Source organism: Rhinatrema bivittatum, chromosome 3, assembly GCF_901001135.1.
Source record: "Rhinatrema bivittatum chromosome 3, aRhiBiv1.1, whole genome shotgun sequence".
Lineage (NCBI taxonomy): Eukaryota > Metazoa > Chordata > Amphibia > Gymnophiona > Rhinatrematidae > Rhinatrema > Rhinatrema bivittatum.
Window position 1 is genome coordinate 560,155,438 of NC_042617.1, and position 19,794 is coordinate 560,175,231.

Sequence of the window (19,794 nt, forward strand, 5' to 3'; positions counted from 1 at the left end):
TCTACTCAAATGAAAAACAGTTCAGAGTGAAACTTCTCCGGAGCAAGTCACAGCGTTACCGGTCTGGTCGCCATCTTGGCTCCACCCCCGTTCTTACTTCATTTTTAAACTTCTTCTAGAGATGCCTCTTCTACCAATTCTAACCGTTATCATGCACCACCAGTACATCTGCAGCAGCAGCTTCTGACTCACTGACATCAACGTGAGAGATATCAGCTGAAGACGCTGCAGCAACCCCAGCCTAAGTCTGGATTTAGTTTTTGACTGAATTTGACCTTCAGTTGGGGGGAGGATTCATCTTTTTCATAGTAGAATAGTTGGAGATTACAAAAGACAGCTGGATCCTGAAAATTGTGGATTCTAGTTACCATTTGTGCTTTTAGTGCTCTCTAGCATTACATCATTGTTTAGCCTTCAAATCAGATTCATCTCACTTGACCGAGCTCTATCTCTAGGTGGAATCACTTTTAAGCCAGTGGGCAATAGAACTTGTCTCCCAAAAACCATGGCAAGGGATTCTACTCTAGCTACTTCCTTTCCCAAGAAGTCAACGGGATTGAAACCCACCCTGGATTTACAAAATCTGAACAATAGCCTGTTATAGGAGAAATTCAAAATGAACTCTCTCAACATCATCTTATCCATAATTCAAAGCGGGAGACTAGATGTATGCCTTGGATCTGAAAGATGTGCATGGTCACATACCTACACATCATTCCTATTGTAAATACCTCTTAGTGGATTCCTTTCACTATCAAAACAAGGTTCTCTCCTTCAGTTTCTTGACAGCTCCGAGGATCTTTATGAAATGCCTAGCAATAGCAGTGGCACACCTTTGTCATCAGGGGATCTATGTCTTTCCATACCTGGATGACTGCTTAGTGACAGAGGCCTTACAAAGCAAGGTGTTTGAGTCCCTGCAGATGACAATCCATATCCTTTTGTTGAGGTTCATCATCAACTTCAGCAAATTGAGCCTTGTTCCTACCCAAAGAATCAAGTTCACTGGGCCATGGATAGAGTCCCTGAAAGAAAGACCTCCTGTTGGAGCAAGCATTCTGCCTTTGAGCCTTGATCCAGAACTTACTAAAACAGGATCAAGTCCTGGCCCAAGAAGTGTTGGTCATCTTGGGACATAAGGCAGCAGCGGTGTGTGTGGCTCCCATGACCTGCTTCAACATGTGTATTCTCCAGTGGAGCCTTTATACTCGGTGGAATCAGTTGCTTCAGCCCTTGTTGTTTCCATTGAGAGTCATCAAAGATATGAAGGGGGTCCCTCCAGTGGTGGCTAGGCCCAAATGTCTTGGAGATAGGAGCTCCCCTTCAGCTTTTCTCTCATCAAGTAATGCTGGCAACAAATGCATCCATCGGGGATGCTCTTACCAAACCCAAAGAGTCTGATCATCAACAGAATGTCTATTTCAGATCAATCTCCTGGAGCTATGAGAAATCAGACATGCACTGAGAGTTTTTTCATATCTACTTTGGGGAAAGAGAATTCTCATCCAAACTGACAACCAGGCAATGATGCTCTAACTGAACAAGCAAGGAGATGCACCTGGTCCTCATTGCTCCAGCGTGGTCCAGACAAGTGTGTTTTTCTTACCTAGTTCAGTTGTCAGTCAGCCCTCTGATCCCTCTGGCATCCTATTTGACTTTCCTAAGTCAAGAGGAAGGTTGTCTATGTCATTCTAACCATCCCTCTCTCAACTTGTTGGCATGGATTTTGAGCGCTCGCTAATCTCATTACTGTCATTATCCAAGGAAGTTGAGGATACTGTAATCTCCACCAGGAAGCTTTCAATTAGAAGAGTTAATTTTCAATGGAAAAGATTTTCATCTTGGTGTCAAGCAAGCTCCCTGGACCCATTTGTCTGTGAGTCAAAGTACTTAATCTCCCTCTCCTCTTCAGGTCTCAGTTCATCATTGTTCAAAGTGCATCTTAGTGTCATTGCTGCTTATCATGTTCAAGTAGTTGGCAAACCAATATCCATACATTCTTTAGTATCAAACTCATGAAAGGCTTGTGGTATACGAGACGTCTGGTTGCCAAACTACCAGTTTCATGAGTTCTGCCAAAATGTTGTATCGGCACAACTTATGAAACTACCTTACAAACCTTTGTCAGCTTCCTTAAAGTTCCTCACCTGGACAGTAGTGTTCCTAATCACGATTATGTCAGCTAGAAGAGTCAATGAGCTTCAGGCATTGGTTCATTACTCACTGTACATGCAATATTTCCACAAGAGTGATGTTCTGCACCTACTCCAAATTTATGCCAAAAGTAGTTTCGGATTTTCATCTAAATCAAGCCATTGTGTGGTCCATGTTCTTTCTAAGACCTCCTGCACATGCTCAGTAGAGCAAAAGCTTTACGAGTTAGGAGAGAAGGGTTCATTCAGAGCCATAGATGACATCACCTACCTGTCATGGCTAATTCATCCTGCTGTCTATAGAGAACCCATTTACAGTAAGCAAACTTGCTTTCCACTTAACGTTGTAATATGGTAGATGAAAGCAGATAAGGCCAAGTGGCCCTTGCAGCCTGCCCAGTTGTTTTCCTTTCTGCTTTTCTACCACTTTGCATAGATAAACATATCATTTCCCATACTTAAACCAGCACCAGCTCCTCCAACCCCTGAATATCTTTTATCTAACCTCTCAACTTTTTTTTTTTTTTTTTAACTATCATTGCCCTCTATATCTGTCCCAAACATGTTTAAATTCCATTATAATGCTGGTCTCCACCACCTCCATTGCTGGATTTTCCAGGCTTGTAATCTTCCTCTTTAGTTCTTACAAATCTGATAATTACTCAGACAAGCTGATCCCCTCCCATGTCTTACCACCAGGTTTTCTAGTAACCCACGCATCCAAAATAACATACTACCCCGTGCTCGCTGATGTGAGGGTTGTAACCAGGTCTTGGAAGCCTCATGCAGTCATACCACCATGCCAGTTGTCATTTTACATGACTAAGCAAACACTCAAATCCCTGACCTCGTTTCTTCTATCCCCCACCTGCCCTCATCATTGTGTTCTATGTCTGTCCCAAGCATATTTAAATTCTGGCACAGTTTGGTCGCTACTACAGCTATTCCAGGCATGCATTTTCTCAATTTTCCTCCAAACATTCCTCTTCCACCTTGCAATTTCAGATTAGGCCCCCTTGTCCTTGAATTTCCTTTTCTATGTAAAATTCCATCTTCCCATACTTGACTGAAGCCTGTCAAGTATTTCAATGTTTTTATGATATCCTCCTAGTAACTTTCAAATTTCTATATAAAAATAAGAGCAGGAGCACAGCTTCAGAACATTTCAGAGAAGGAACATTCTCTTTGCAAAACTGGAAATCAAAATGGACTAACAATCAACTTGGTACAGCCTTAAAACAAAAAGAGCTGAAGAGATATAGTAGGGCCCAGTGAAAGGGAAGACAAGGTCCCAAAAGCATATACTGCATATCACTTTCAGTGCTACCCCTTACAGTGTTTTTGTGATTGGTAACTGAAGAAATAGAGAGGTCTATAGTCAGACACAGTCCTGATAGCAAAGGTAGCCGGATAAACTTATCCGGCTAACTTTGGAGGCATATTACTGAATATAGCTGGCTATCTTAATTAGTTAGAAGATAACTATAGCTGCCTAACTTTAGGACAGCTCTTTGAATCGACCAGACTTAGCCGGCTAACTCAACTCCTCCCATTTACGCCCCTGAACTGCCCCCTAACTTATCCAGCTAATTCTAGCCCCCTAACTTCTAAGCCATCTAGAATTTAGCTGGATAAGTCATTTGGTTTTGGGCTCAAAAGATTTTAAGTTACATTTTGCTGAATCGTGTGTTGCCCCTACCCTCTCCCTATCTGTATAGTTCTTTAATCTCTGTGGATTCTAAAACCAACAAAGAACCAACCACCAAGGGCCAAAGAAAATATATGCTCACAGCAGTTCAGAATTAGTTTGAAGGTTGCTCTATTTTGTGAACTATTATGTAGCTGAAAATTAATAAACACATCAAGACACTAGACACATCCTCTAAGTAAATGTAAAAGTAGATTTAGATAAAAGAAAGCTGTTTTCCAAACCCATAAACGCACCCTTTTCTTCCTACCTGTAATTGTGCCTCAGCATCTCGTGCAGAAATGTTGTGTGTGCTGACAGTAGAGCCGGAGCGAGGCCGCTTCTCTTGCCGGAGGATTTCTGGGCCTGCACTAAAAGAATGCCTCATCTGACCTTGGTCTACCAGATGCTGGGGTCGCTGGGGAAGGGGGGAATCCTGCCCTCTTGAATACAGCGTCTCCCCCTTCTTATCCACTTTGGTATCTTTAACAAAAGTGGAAAGGTTATGTTGATGCTTTCTTTTCTTGTACTCAGTCATCAGTTTTGAGATGGTTTTGTCAGTGGCCATGGTGTAGATTTTGTTGCCAGCACTCTCCCACCACTCTTTTTTCCTGCTTTGGTCCTTCTTATCTATTTTAGGGCTTGGTGGCAGCACCACTCCTCCGATCATGGCTTTAGGTGTTGAATTCTCCGTATGGTAATCTTTAGTTTGACTTCGGTCATCTTCCGATGGTGTACCTTTCCCAGACAACCCTCCTGTTGAGGGAGTGGAGATGTCAGATTGAAATGATGGCAGGATGAAAAAATGGTCTCCTTTAAAAACTGGGAGTCCTTCTACATTGCTCTCCAAGTCCAGATGCATTTGAATGTAGTTATTACATAGTTCCATACATAGTTTGTGCAGCCTTTTGACCAACCAAACCCAATCAACGTTACTGACTGGTTGACCACTTAAAGATGGTATTCTGGCCCTCCACTGCCTCTTCTCTTTCCCTCTTGGGGGGCTGACTTGAGCTGTCTCCTCAAAGATGTCTTCATCTTCTGAAGAGCACTGCTGAGAAGAGTCTGTACTTCTTTCATCATCCTCAAAAAGGATCTTCTTCACCTGCTCGGCAGTAATGTTCTCCTGATTGGTCAGAAGGGCACAAATCAAGGCCTGGAAGTAGATATTGAAGCTCATGACTGACTGGCGGTACAGGTTGGCAGCTCCTCCAATACCAGAAACTTTCATCAGCAGGCACTTCAGTCCAGGCCTGGTGTCAAACTCTCTGGCTGTCCGGTAGGAGTCCAGCAGCAGGTCAAAGATAACGGCCAAGTTCTGCATGGAGAGGTATCTGAGGAAACCAGCAGGCTTGGGCTCCTGGATTTGAGCCATCTTCTCTTCCAAGTGAGAGGACCCTTTCACAAATTCTTCCAGCAAGACATCATACAAATTCTGAAGCAGCACTTGATGGGACAACAAACTGACTACTATTGTCCTAAAAGGGATACTTTAAGAGAGAATGGAAAAAAAAAAGGTCTAAATGAATCCAAGGCATTATTATCTATTACTAAGAACTTTAAAAACTGGGAAGGAAATCACGTTTTAAATACAATAATCTACGTCATGGTTGACAAACACGCAACACAGTCACACTGATGCCTTTGGGAGATGTTCAGCCCATACTGGACTTCGAAAACCAAGGCACAAAAGTTTTAAATAAGACAGTTACATATTGCTGAGCTTTGTGCCAATGGTGGTATGTAAGAATTGGTAGTTACTACCATCCACCCTCTCCTTTGAAAAAACTGGTTTATAGTCTGTTCCAAGATTAAACACCACAGTGATACTTCTGGCTGCAGGGAGAACCAAACATGATTTAGAAGAAAAGTATATTTATTATAGAGCTCAACGGGACAAAAATGTAGCCTAAACTTTTAAAATAACAGGAAAGAAATAGTAAGTGTCAAAGAACTGTATTTTATTCTTCAAATAGCTGGAAACTTATATTTCAGGTCAGTTCAGTTTGACAGCAGTTCAGTTTTCTTTCAAAACGTGGTTGTATGAACAGAAAAAAATAGCTAAATGTTATAGAAACTGAACCTTAGTTGGCCTGAGATTGTAACACAGCAGATGATGGCAGATAAAGACCAACTGACCATATGTCTGGCAGGTTATTTTGGTCTACATGGCCCTAGCAAAGGATAAACCTCTGTCATGTGTCTATTGCTGTACAGTACACTCACTTTTGACTGTGCAGGCCTTAAACTCATACTTCCACACGAAAGATAACACAACAAGGGCTCAGCTGAAGGAAGGTCAAACTACTGTGCTCAATCTTCCACAATTACCTCTATGACTGTGCAGACTCTTACACTCACTAATCTATTTGTTCTCCTAGAACTCATCTAATGTGTCATTAAACATCTGTATAGATGTAGCTAGGGTGACTTTCACCTGGAGGCGTATTCCATTGCTTTACTTCACTCAGGATAAAAAATGGTTCCTTCAAGAGAAAATGACATATCCTTATGCCCTAGATGAAAATACCTCTTGAAGGAACTTGTGAAACCCTCCAATTTTTTTTTTTTTTTTTTTTTTTTTAACAATATAGCCATATCCCCTCTCAGGCTTCTTCTAAGGCAAAGAAATCAAGTTTCAGAAGCCTGTTCTTGCTAGATGCCCCCTTTATTCCTCTAATTTAGTTATCCATCTTTGCTCATTTTTTGGTTAAAAAAAAACAACGACTGGGCACGTATCCCGTCTTGGAATCACGCCATCATTGCATTGTAAAGTAGCGCTGTACACAGCATGTTCACCTTTTTATTTACTGCTGGCGGTAAACAAACAAACAAACTGTGAATGTCACAAGAGCTTATGGAAAGAAGGATCCCCTTACCCCAGCTTCCTGTTATAACAGTGCAGCATTAGTAAAGAGAAAGGGAGAGAAGAAACCCCACACCGTTTAACAATCACGTTTCACTGCAGATGAAATCTGAACATTCAAGAGCTGCGAAAGAGACAATCTACGGCATTGTCCAGAGAAAGATCAACAGCAGGAGTGCCATGAGCAGAGGTGCTGAAAAGCTTTCTGCTGGTAAGAAATGGGAACATCATCATCATCATCAAGACTAAAAGTGCCTTCACGGGCACGTTTAATGAACCGCTGAACTCCCATACTGCATTTCTGTACAACCGAGAAATGGGTTGGTTGGGGGAAACAATACTTTTTTTTTTTTTAAAGCAGTTTTTTCACGCATGAGATTTCAAACTTGGCTGTAATGAAATGCTGCCTTCCTCTTCATTGGCAACAAGAACAGCCTTTTCAATAAAAGTTACTGCCTTACATATTACAGTGGTAGCGAGGGCGCGCTGCTGCTGGCGTTCGCACTCCCCTGCATGACCCTACCCGGGGAAGCAGGTCTCCACGTACAGGAAAGGATCGGGGTCTTTCGCAGCCAGCCTAAAGTCAGCAGGCTCTTTTTACTTGCAGATTTTGCACTCATTTTCAAGGCAAAAGTACAGATATGCTTTTCACTTTGAAAAATATCTTGTGAAGACTACCCCCCATTTATTTACACCTGCTAAAATGTGTGGACGGTTCCCCTGAAGGATTTTACGTGCATTATGTTTTAAAACTGAAAACTATGCGTCCAGGTCCAGTCCCCACCCAGACTCTGTCCAAGTGCCTCTCCAATAAGTAGGGATAAATGCGTGCATACAATGCATACGAGTATTTTTCTCATGCATCTGGTGTGCAATTTTACAAGACAGCATTTATGCGCATAAAGCACCGATTTTCTTGCATCAATTCCTTTTAAAATTACCATCTTAGTGATTTAGTATCTAAAGAAAGGTGATGAACAGGATAGTGGTAATCTACTTTACAGAAGGGAGAGAGAGGACTACAATCCTAAGCACATGTGGCTATTGAAATCCACTGCCTCTTAATTCTGAGTGCACACTCCAGGGTGGGACAATCTCATTACTACCCTGCATGGAATACACATGGCATTTCAGTGGGAAGATACAAAGCTTGCAGCAATCCCAAAAAACAAGACGAATACTGTAACAGTTTGGTTTGTGTTCTGTCCACCTAATGCTTTCATCTAGCCAGCACTATGCTTGGTGAGAATAATGTAATGGACGCTTGACTCAAGTTAAAACTGGGAGAACTGTGAACAAACTCTTGGCACTCAAAGCGGTGTTGATCAGTGATCTGAACAGGACAGCCTTGACTGGGTCAAAACATTGCATAATTAAAATGTGCAATTAAAATTATGGGTTTTTTTTGTTTAGCTCTTGTTTTCAAGCAAACTGGCATTGAACCTCACATATGGCAATAGAGCACAAAGGACATGGGGGTACCTTCTGAAGATCATTTCAGACTGGTGTGCTGTGCATATGCCTCCATGAGTCAAACAGCAGCCATGGTATGCAAGACCCTTTCATGCCTACATTGAACCTACACTTCCATGGGTGCCAAGTGTCCTGCACCAAGAGACTATTTCTAACGCTACCACACTGGGGAGAAGCTCACGGCAGACAATGTCCTATGAAACTGAATGTATGGCTAGTGATGCCCATCCCACTGGCTACAGAAAAGACAGGGAGAGCCACATGCACAGCTAAATTAGAGAGGCTCTGGCAGGGCAGAGGAGGAGGAGGAGGAGGAGGATAAGTGTCCTTCAGTGTCACCTGCACTTGTGTTTTCCTTTTGGTGCTCGTCTTTGCTCTCCTTTTCCCCCCTATCATTCGTGTCCCTATCCGCTACCCTCCTTTCCAGAAAAATGTTTCAAGCATGGTGGCTCGGTGAGCCTGGATTCCTTACTGTGGCCTGTGCTTCAGCGGCCACTGCCTACTAATAACCCTTTAAGGGGGCAGAGCTGCAGGAGATGCTTAAACCATAACAGCATACAGTGGTTTTGCACTTGGCCGCCTGTCCGGGATGTCGGATTACCTTTTCTGGGTATGTCCATTTGGTTTCTCGTCAGGAGGAAGGTCAATGATGAGCACACAGAACTGGGCATACTCAAAGCCCTCTTTGTTGTTTGGCGTTTTGGGTGAGCACTGGGTATCCAGCATGAACACCTGGAAAGCATTAATCAATACACTATGAACAGTTCACCATCCACATCTGCCAGGTCCTGGAGTTAAACGTACAGCAAGCACTGAGTTCCGAAATGCTGAACGGCTCCAGGATAAAGGAAAGCGGAGATGCAGTATGTGGCGCGCACGCCCAAATTACAATTGTGCATGCTCTTGACACTGGCAACAAACTCATCACGTCCATCAAAGATCACAAATAGAACATTTTAATCTCATAATTCTAATGAAAATGATAATTGCACATCAAATGCCAGTTTTCGTTCTAGACTGGGCCTTGCCGAGACTGACTAGCTGAATTTTACATGATGGATAATCTCGCTGTATAGGTGATTCCCATCACTTGTGTCTGCTTGATGTAGAAAGCTTACTGGGAAAGGTATGGATAACCTCGGGCCCGCGTGAGCACTGCACCATTAACAAACCAGCGCCAGGGCAATCTGTGGGGAGTTCAGGCTGAAGAACCAGGAGGGTCTTGATGACGTAGAGATAGACTCGGCAAACTGATGGACTACTTGGTAAAACCGGTAATTTCCTTCACACGCACACCGTTACAAAATTTGATGAGTTAAATGTGTAAAAGCCGATAAGTGCCAAGGAAATACACGAGTGAAATCTATGGGCCGGATTTTAAAAGGGTTACGCGCATAAGGTACGCGCGCAACCCTTTTAAACCGCCCCCTGCGCGCGCCGAGCCTATTTTGCATAGGCTCGGCGGTGCGCGCAAGCCCCGGGATGCCCCGGCCTGTGTCGGGGCCTGCCGCGCCGACGCGCGTAAGTTACTACTGCCCGGAGGCAGTAGTAACTTTTCAGATAAAGGTGGTGGGGGATCCTAGATAGGGAGTACTTTTGTACGCGCGCGCGCTGTGCTTTAAAATGTACCCCTATATATGTAAATGCTTAAAATCAGGAGCATAAATACTCGCATATAGGAGATTTGCACCACTTATTCACATAAATTTGGGTTTCTCGAGGTAAGTGGCGGCTTTGCCACATTTGCATGTGTGTGTGCATCCATATAGTCCTGCCTATAGCGTGCTTGCTTTAAAATTATCCTGCCTGTCCTTCCTGTGTTGTGCTGGATTACAAATCATAAGGAAAAGGGTTATAACCTACAGAAATCAAACAGCAGACAGGAAAATCATAAAGTGCCCAATAAAGTCAGTTCCTTCATCAGGATACTCTGATGAAGATTTGGCTGCAGATCCAAATGCTGGTTTTCAGTATATACAGCTCTTATTGTTTAATCAGTTTTCTTGAAAGAGGCTGGCATGTCTGGTTTGAATTTTTCTTTAAAGTAAGTGAAGAAATAAAATAAAAAAAAAAGACACCCAGAGTTTTGCACATCCTGCCTGTCCCCTCCCATAAAAAGGTTGCCCCATACTTAGTGCGAGTGCCTCTGACTTGGCTACTCTGATCCTCACACCAATTGGCCGGTTACCTGCTGCGTCATGGCTCGAATTCTCCAGTATTCAACCTCCGCGTTGGGACAGAGAGAGGGAGCTGCCACTTTCACTTCGCAAGCATCGCCAGAAAAGTTTTCAGAGCCGCTGTGGAAATAGCCCAATAAGTTCTAAAGGAAGACAAAACATCTGGCTATCACTGTAAGCGAAACGAGCAACCTTCTCCTTAGCGCAGTAGTAAGACAGCACAGCACAGCAAAAGCCTAGGGGTGTAATATGGCGGCTGCTGTATAAATTGCTTGATGTCTCAAAAGATGCTGTATAAATTGCTTGATGTCTCAAAAGATGCTGTATAAATTGCTTAGATGTCTCAAAAGATGCATCAATGCTATAAGTTAACTGAAAAAAAAAATCAAATCAACAAGACAAGCAAAATAAGAACAAAATGAATCGTTTTAATAAAGTACGGCAGTGATTTCTACAAATTGTGAGGTATCTTGAAATCTTGGGATGAGCTGTCTGCAGAATGCCGCCAGTGGAGGGGACCCCCGAGGACAACGATTACTGCCTAAGTGCTGAATTGTGACGATTAAGTTCAGATACGGCACTGCTGCACACTGGGTAAACCAGAAAAGGCATTTATTGACTAAACAAAGAGCCCCAAATGTCCATATGACAGATCCCACACACAGTAACAGACAAAACAGGAAGGTGTGAGAGGGAATTTGTTATGAAAAATGCTGTAAATCGCCTTGAGAGATATGTATCAGGAAGGCGATTATTTCAAACATCATAAACAAGTCCATTGAACTTGGCACTATTCCAAAAAACCTTAAACATGCCATTGTTAAACCCATACTGAAAAAGCCCTCCCTCGACCCCTCTGATCTCACCAATTTCCGACCTATCTCCAACCTGCCTCTAATCACAAAAGTCCTTGAGAAAGCCATAAACAAACAGCTATCAGACTACTTGGATGAAAACAACATCCTTTCCCCCTCTCAGTTTGGCTTTCGCAAACACCATAGCACAGAGACCCTACTCATTTCACTCTCCGACCAAATCTTGAAAGGTCTTGACAAAGGTCTCTCACACATCCTCATTCTCCTAGACATCTCCGCTGCATTCGACACCATCAAGCATCAAATCCTACTGGAACGTCTCAGCAGCATTGGCATCTCAGGCCAGGCTCTACAATGGTTCCCCTCATACCTGGCTGATAGACAATTCAGCGTACAAATGGGGAACTCCACCTCCAAACCACACAACCTCGCTCAAGGAGTACCGCAAGGCTCATCTCTATCTTCCACTCTTTTCAATATATATCTCCTCCCCCTCTGCTATCTCCTTGCTAAACTTGACCTTCCGCACTTCATATATGCCGATGATGTGCAGATACTTATTCCTATTAAAGACTCAATACACAAAGCTATGGAAATTTGGAAATCCGCCCTCTCGGAAATTAGCAGCCTCTTATCCAACAACTTTCTCGCCCTCAACGCTACTAAAACAGAACTTAGCCACATATCACCCCCTAATATCACCCCCACCCTCTTTACGACCCCCACTGTCACACACAACAATGTTCCTACCACTAACCTCACCTTTCCCACCCATGTTCGGAGCCTCGGCGTATCCATTGACTGTCACCTCAACTGCAAGAAATTCATCAATAATACCCTCAAAGACTGCTTCTACAAACTGCACACCCTAAAAAGACTCAAACCTCTCCTACATCACAATGACTTCCGCACCATATTACAAGCCCTCATATTAACGAAAATAGATTACTGCAACTCCCTGTTATTAGGCCTGCCTAAAAACACCATACAGCCTTTACAACTCCTCCAGAATGCAGCCGCCCGAATACTCACCAACACCCACAAAAATGATCACATAACTCCTGTTCTTAAACATCTACATTGGTTACCCGTAGCATCTAGAATTGCCTTCAAAGCCCTCACCCTAATACACAAATCTCTTCACAACCAGAACATGCACTGGTACAAAGAACACTTCTCATTTCACAACAGCAATAGACCCACTAGAAAACAATATCTAGCTAAATTACACACCCCCTCACCTAAACTTACTAAACTCCGCACCACAAACGAAAGGACCCTATCCCTAGCAGGCCCGCTTCTTTGGAATAAGCTACCCACCTCCCTCCGCCAAGAAACTTGCCCAAAAATATTCAGGCAAAACCTGAAGACCTGGTTCTTCAAACACTCTTACACCTAATATTCACACCTTCTCTCTCACCCCCCCCCCCCAGGAATACATATTGTATATAAAAAAATTTGTATATAAAAATTTGGTTCCCAATCATGTGTATATATACCTCCTTTAATTGTGGATACCCCCCTATATATCAGAATCTCCCCCCCCCCCCCGTTTAGATAACCTCTTTCACGTATCCCACTTTGATAATTTTACTTATATAATCTAATCTGTTATTTCTATGTTCTGAATGTTCCTTATTTAATTATGCAATAATTGTAAAGCCTGTTGCTAAGTTCTGTTCTATGTAAACCGACGAGATGTTCCCAACGTTCGTCGGTATATAAAAGTTATTAAATAAATAAAAATAATAAATAAGTATCTTTAATAAATAGATTAAAATAATAAAAATGTATAGCCTTAGTGCGAGCTTGGTTTATCTGTTTTCAAACATATCGAGAAACTCTCAACAAAGATCAAGTTTAGGACATAGAGATATAAACAAACACATGCACATGGTAGCAGAGATTTTGGATAAAGGAATTCCATATCATGCGCTTTAAATGAGTAGCTAAACTGGAGAAGAAAACGGCACAGAGTACAAACAAGGGGGTTTCAGGGAGAAAAAGATATTTGGTTGAATTTGGGGATTATGTGCATAAATGACTCCTTATGAAATTGCTCAGGGTTTGCATGCACATAGCCTGACTTCGGGCACAGTTTCATGGGCACACAAATAGGCGTTCAAGAGGCAGCGTTGGGATTTACACACACATGCTTCATGCAAATTAACCCACCCAAGGGCTGTGCTGCAAACAGCAAGTGCAACTTTGTGTGCATTATTTCAGATCATTTTCAAAGCGAACATGTGCGTATAAAGTTTGCTTTGAAAAATTATGTAATTATGTAATATCCTAAAGGACTTCTACTAAAAGGATTATTCCATATTAATAGAACAGAAGGAGTAGTTTATCTATAAAATTTATAACCCACACTCATACAGCTCACAATATTATTACATACGTAATACATAATTCAAACAATCTTTTAATATTATAATACTTTAATATTAGCTCCTCTAGGTGGGAGAAAGGAATGGTGGAGCCCTAGCCTATAAATACCCAAGGCACCATTTTAGTGTGGGCATTTTCAGTTGCCCGTTCCAGAGATCGCATGCTTTGTTTTTGGGACATGGATCTTTGGGGGGGTTTTGGATTATGGAGTAGAAGACAAGGTACCCTTTTGCCCTCTTAGAGAATTCGGCTTTTAGCCCTTTTTTTTTGGCAGGCAGGATGTCCTACCCTTCTCTTTTCTCAGTTTGGGTTATTTTTGAAAACTGCTTTTATTTTACTTCCCTTTAGGACCCAGGGAGTCAGAGATTGTTGTCCAAAGAAACAGTAGGAGTTTCTCATTAGAACAAACTCAATAACCTTCCGGAGGTTACTGAAAGAAAAGAGTCCTCCTTCATTCTTTGGAGGAGGAGGAGACGACCCCTGGCACCCATCTGGTGTTATCATCGGGATAGTGAGGGCAGGAGTGGAGCGAGATCCTTCCGGTATCAACAAGGACAGAGAGGAGAAAGAACTGGGACGTAAAGAGCACATTCTATTCCTCATGGGACCTTAAAGTGATTTGTCTAAATTAGAAGACAGAAACCTGAATCCTGAATTTGGGAGGGAGCTCCAAAACCGCATTTACAATTGGCCAGGATCAGGACAGCACTACAAATCAGAAAAACACAGAAAATATGCATTAAGCCAGGGGCGCTCAAACCGCTCCTTAGGCCCCCTTCCCCCCAGCCAGTCAGATTCTCAGGATATCTCTTATGAACATGCATGAGATTTATTTGCATGTACTGCCTCCTACGTATGCAAATATTTCTCATTCATTAGGGATATCCTGAAAATCTGACTGGCTTGGGGGGCGAGGTGGACCCAAGGACTGGTTTGATCACCCCTACATTAAGCATTACAAAGTCACAGATATAACAGCCAAACAGATAAATGGATTGCATTGCATAAGGAGTATTAAATTGTCATTTTCATTGTTCCGTTATCAATTGACAGTAAAGTTAAGATGGAAAACACAAAGCTTCTAACATGATTATTACTGCTGTATGCAGAGACTGTTTTAGCAACGCTCAGGGCCTTAGTGGTCTCTCCTCCCCCCTGCCTCCCCAACAGAGAATCTTGGAATTCACAGAGGATCTTACGAGCTGTGTGAGAAGTGTAAATATCTTAAGCCCCTGAAATTAAAGGTGGCCCTCCTTAGGGTGGTCCTTAACCCAGAGATTACAATGCATTTTGGCAAAGCATAGGTTACACAGGGGAAGAGAAGGGTTGGGGGATGAGCAAAAGGTGTCAGGGAAAGAGAAGGGAGTGGAGGCTTGTAAAAAGGAGAAGCTGCTGGACACAGTGCGTAGGGAAAAAGAGGATCAGGGATACTGGTACTGGGCAGAGAATGGAGAAGAGAATGGGTGGTGGGCAGGGGAGAAGGAAAGAGGAATGAGAGCAGAGGTCAGAGCAGAGCTGCTTACCTGTAACAGGTGTTCTATGATGTTAGTCTTCATACATGGGTGACATCATCATTTGGCGTCTCGGTGCGGAAAACTTGTGTCACAGTTTCTAGAACTTTGATTAGGCACACTGAGCATGCCCGGCATGCCCTATATCACACATCCATGCGGGGTTCCTCTTCAGTCTCTTCTTTTCCATGGAGCTGTAAGCCTTGTAGTGTGATTGAGCTTACTTTGCCTGGAAAACTTTTTTGTTCTTTGTGTTTTCGTGGTTTTTTTTCCTTCGATTCTGTCCCTGGGGCCCTCTCGGTGCCTTCCTGTAGTGTTTCTAGTCAGGGTTTTTAGCATTTTGGGTAAGTTTTCTTTCATAGTTGATTCCCTCCCAGACCTCAGTGCCCATCAATGGCCTATCGGCCATTGATGGGCACTGAGGTCTGGGCACTGGGTCTGGTTTTTGCTGATGCCCCCGGTTACTGAGGACCATGTCTATCACTGACCCTCATGAGGTATGTATCCTCTGCCTGGGGGCATTGCATGACATCCAGAGTTGCCGCTTATGCGTCCAGATGATCCCTAAGGGACGTTGCAATGTGGAAAATTTATGTCAAAATGTAACAGCATGAAAAAAATATATAATTTTGTAATCCAGAGGTGAGCTTTCTGATTGTTTACGACTGGCAGGGCAGAGGTTGTTGACCCAGATGGCTGGGCGCCTGGCCAGCATTCTGTTGTTTGGACGAGTCTTACTGTTCTGTCTGCTCTTAACATCAGGAACAAGGATGACGAGCAAACTTGTTTTTGCTGTAGTATTTAGGGAAGGGATTTTTTCTGCTAAGACAGAAGTCTCACCTGTGGATCGGACACGTTGTCCAGTGTATCTAGTCAAAGTTCTAGAAACTTTGAAGTAAGTTTTCTGCATCGGGGCTTCATCTGATGATGTCACTCATGTGTGAGGATTACCATCTTGTTTGTCCTGGGAGAAACGGAAGTTGCTGGGCACAGTGTGCAGGGTGAAACAGGATCAGGGGATATAGGTGCTGGCTTGGAGCAGAAGGTGGGTTTTGGGCCACTGTGCTCCCGATGTTATTTTTGATGTTTTTGTGTGAGGCAGGAGGTGTTATTTTGGGATCCCTAAGGCCCCCCAATGTTGTTTGTGGAAGGCATCAGGTGGTGGTGTGCTGGGACTGCCCAGCCCTTGATGATGTTTTTTGGGGGTTAGGAGGTGTTGTTGGGATGGCCATGCCCTGGATGTTTTTTTGTTTTTTTTTAGGGGATGGGTGATGTATTAGTGCAACCAAGCCCTTGATGATGTTTTTGTGGGGGGCAGGAGAAGGTAAATCCTCCACATATCACTGCTTTGCACACAAGATCCTAATTTTGAGTTCTACAACATTAGGTAACTTGTTCAGTGAATGGAACGGGGAAACTGGAGCTTGAGCTGCCACACCCAATAGCTCTAGCCATGATTCTGCACTGCAGCCTCACCACTAAAGAACTTATACTTTGCTTGATGTGAGCTTTGGGATAGCAGAGTTGCTTACCTGTAACAGGTGTTTTCTGAGGACAGCAGGATTTTAGTGCTCATGTGAGTGACCTCATCAGATGGAACCTGATATGGAAAACTTATGTCAAAGTTTCTAGACTTTGATTAGGGACACTGAGGATGCCCATCATGCCCTACATCACGTGTCCACGCAGAGTTCCTCTTCAGTCTCGTAACATACAATTACGATAAAATAAATAGGAGAAACCCAACTCCGCGGTGTGGTGGGCGGGTTTTGTTAGGACTAACATCTTGCTGTTCTCAGAGAACACCAGTTACAGGTAAGAACTCTGCTTTCTCAGAAGACAAGCAAGTCCTCACACTGGTGAATCCCTAGCTACAGGCTGCTCCCCAACACAAAAGAGGACCAACAAACACCTAACCAGATGCCAATGGATATAAAAACACCAGTGCTGTTTGTAACAGAGGGGGAAGACAGCCTGAACCTAAAGTATGGGCCCTAGGTTGGGAGAATTGGGTTCTACACCTCAAACAGGTTCCGGAGGACAGACTAGCTGAACTCACATTGCAGCCTTGCAGATCTCCTCCACGGGAACTGCTCGCAAGTGGGCCACCGATGTTGCCATGGCTCTGAAAGAATGAACCTTGACATGACCCCCAAGATGCAGTCCTGCCTAGGCATAACAGAAGGAGATGCAATTTGCTAGCCAATTGGATAGTGTCTGTTTGGCAAGGCAACCCAACTTATTCTTATCAAAAGAAAGAAAAGTTGGATAGACTGTCTATGGATTTCTGCCTGCTTCAGACAGAAGGCTAAGGGTCGCTTGTAATCCAAACTGTGCAGTGCTTGTTCAACTTGGAGCGAATGGGGCCTAGGAAACAATACTGGCAAGATGACTAACTGGTTAAGATGGAAATCTGTAACCACTTTAGGCAGGAACCTCGGATGCGTACGCAAGACCCTACTGTCATGATAAAACGTAATATAAGATGGATAATTCACTAAGGCCTGGAGCTCATTGACCCTGCGTGCTGAAGTGACCACCACCAAAAATATGATCTTCCAGTCAGGTACTTCAGGCAACAGGTGCACAGCAGCTCAAAAAGAGCTTTCATCAGCTGAACTAACACCATGTTGAGGTCCCAAGACACAGTGTGAGGTTTCAATTGAAGAAGGCCTGCATGAAACGTACAACTATAAGCTGTACAGAGATGGCTGTACCATATATACCGTGGTGGTATGCGCCAATTGCACTAAGATGAACTCTGATGGAGTTGGTTTTTAAGCCAGCCTCCGATAGGTGTAGAAGGTAATCAAGCAGGTTTTGTGTGGGGCAGGAAATGGATCTAGGGCTTTCTGCTCACACCACATGGTAAACCTCCTCCACTTCAGTCCATAGGACTTTCTAGTGGAAGGCATTCTAGAAACCACCAGGACCTGAGACACATCTGCCGAAAGATCAAGTGGTTGCAGATTAACCTTTCAACATCCAGGCTGTAAGCGACAGGGCCTGGAGAATGGGATACCGCAACCTGCCCTGATCTTGCGTGATGAGATCTGGGGAAGTTCCCAGAATGATCTGTTTCCGGGTGGACAACTTCCGCAGGAGTGGAAACCAGACGTCTCAGCCAATGAGGGGCTATGAGAATCATAGTCCCTCTGTCCTAGCGAAGCTTCAAGAGAGTCTTCAACTCTAAGGGAATTGGAGGATACGCGTACAGAAGACCCTTGCCCTAATGTCAGGCCAGGGCTTCTGAGGATGGTTTGCTGTCTGACCTGTACAGGAAGCAGAACCGAGGTACCTTCCTGGTGCAGGGGGACACAAACAGGCTCCTCCAGAGGCAGAATATCCGATTTGCTACCCCCTGGTCAAAGGATCATTCATGGAGTCTGAAGGCTCGACTCAGCCTGTCCGCTACCATATTCTCCATCCCGGCCAGGTACATGGCCCTGAGCCCCATCCTGTGAGCCAGGGCCCATGACCAGATCTGGACCGCTTCCTGACCCAGCAGGTACGATCCTGTGCCTCTTTGCTTGCTGACATACCACATGGCTACTTGGTTGTTGGTATGGATCAGGATAACTTTGTTGGACAGCTGATCTCTGAAAGCTGTCCAACAAACCAGGAAGCTGATTTGACAAGAGCGTTTCTGAGCGGATCACAGGCCCTGAGTGCTGAGCTCATCCTCAAGAGCTCCCCACCCCAGGGTGGATGCATTTGTGGTTAGTACAATTTGAGTAGGGAGACTCCAAAAGGATTGGAAAGTACCCACCACCAAGACAATGAGTCTCTGAGTGACGGAGTGACTCGGATGCAATCCCGGAGGCTCTGAGTGGCTTGGCGCCATTGCAACCTCAGGGTCCATCGGGCTCTGTGCATGTGCAAGCATGCCAAGGCAGTAACATGAATGGTTGGGGCCAAGTGGCCAAACAGCCTCAACATGTGCCAGGCTGATACCTGCTGGCTCTGTTGAACCTCTGCCGCAGTGGTTGCCAAGGCGACGGCCCTCTGGCGAGGCAGAAAGGCCTTGGCCTGAGGCGTGTCTAACAGGGCTCCTATGAAGTCCAATTGAGGTGACGGACTGAGATGGGACTTTGGGTAGTTGAGGACAAACTCTAGTGACTCCAGCACCCGCATGGACCTAGTGGCCCCTATCAGAGACGTGTTCTTGACCAGCCAATGATCCAGATTCAGGAAAACATGCACTCCCAGTTTGTGGAGGTGCACTGCCACCATGGTCAGGCATTTTGTGAAGACCCATGCGATGGATGCAAGCCCGAAAGGCAACACCCATTACTGGAAGTGCTGTTTTCCCACCACGGATCTGAGATACTTCCTGTGACCCAGGAAGATGTCAATATGGGTTGTATGCATTCTTTAGGTCAAAGGAGCATAGCCAGGCCCCTTTTTGGAAAAGGGGGATCAAGGTCCCCAGGGAAACCATCTTGAACTTTTCTTTTTTTACAAACTTGTTTAAACCGGAAACCCTGAGAGGGAACACTATGGGGAGGCACCAAGCGGTGACCAAAGAAAAAGTATCGCGAAAAGATGCAAAAAAACTAAGTTTTCCACAAGGCAAAAATCCAAATTTTTAGCGCTCAATCAAACCATGAGATTCACAGCTCCACGGAAAAAGAGAGACGGAAGAGGGATCCCACGTGGACGCTTGGTATAAGACATACTGGGCATGCTCAGTGTGGCTAGTGAAAGTTCTAGAAACTTTG

The 19,794-nt window shown here is 44.1% G+C and overlaps 1 protein-coding gene across 2 annotated transcripts in view; it reads right to left on the minus strand.

Annotated features, from left to right (window-relative positions):
* Nucleotides 1-19,794, minus strand: part of ARFGEF3 (ARFGEF family member 3) — a 301,053-nt gene that overhangs the window by 16,993 nt on the left and 264,266 nt on the right. For both annotated transcript variants that reach the window (XM_029596476.1, XM_029596474.1), the window contains 3 exons: nucleotides 10,368-10,499; nucleotides 8,781-8,911; nucleotides 4,112-5,330 (listed from right to left, as the gene is read on the minus strand). In XM_029596476.1, the coding sequence (XP_029452336.1) occupies nucleotides 4,112-5,330; nucleotides 8,781-8,911; nucleotides 10,368-10,499 (1,482 nt within the window). The remainder of the gene's footprint in view (nucleotides 1-4,111; nucleotides 5,331-8,780; nucleotides 8,912-10,367; nucleotides 10,500-19,794) is intronic.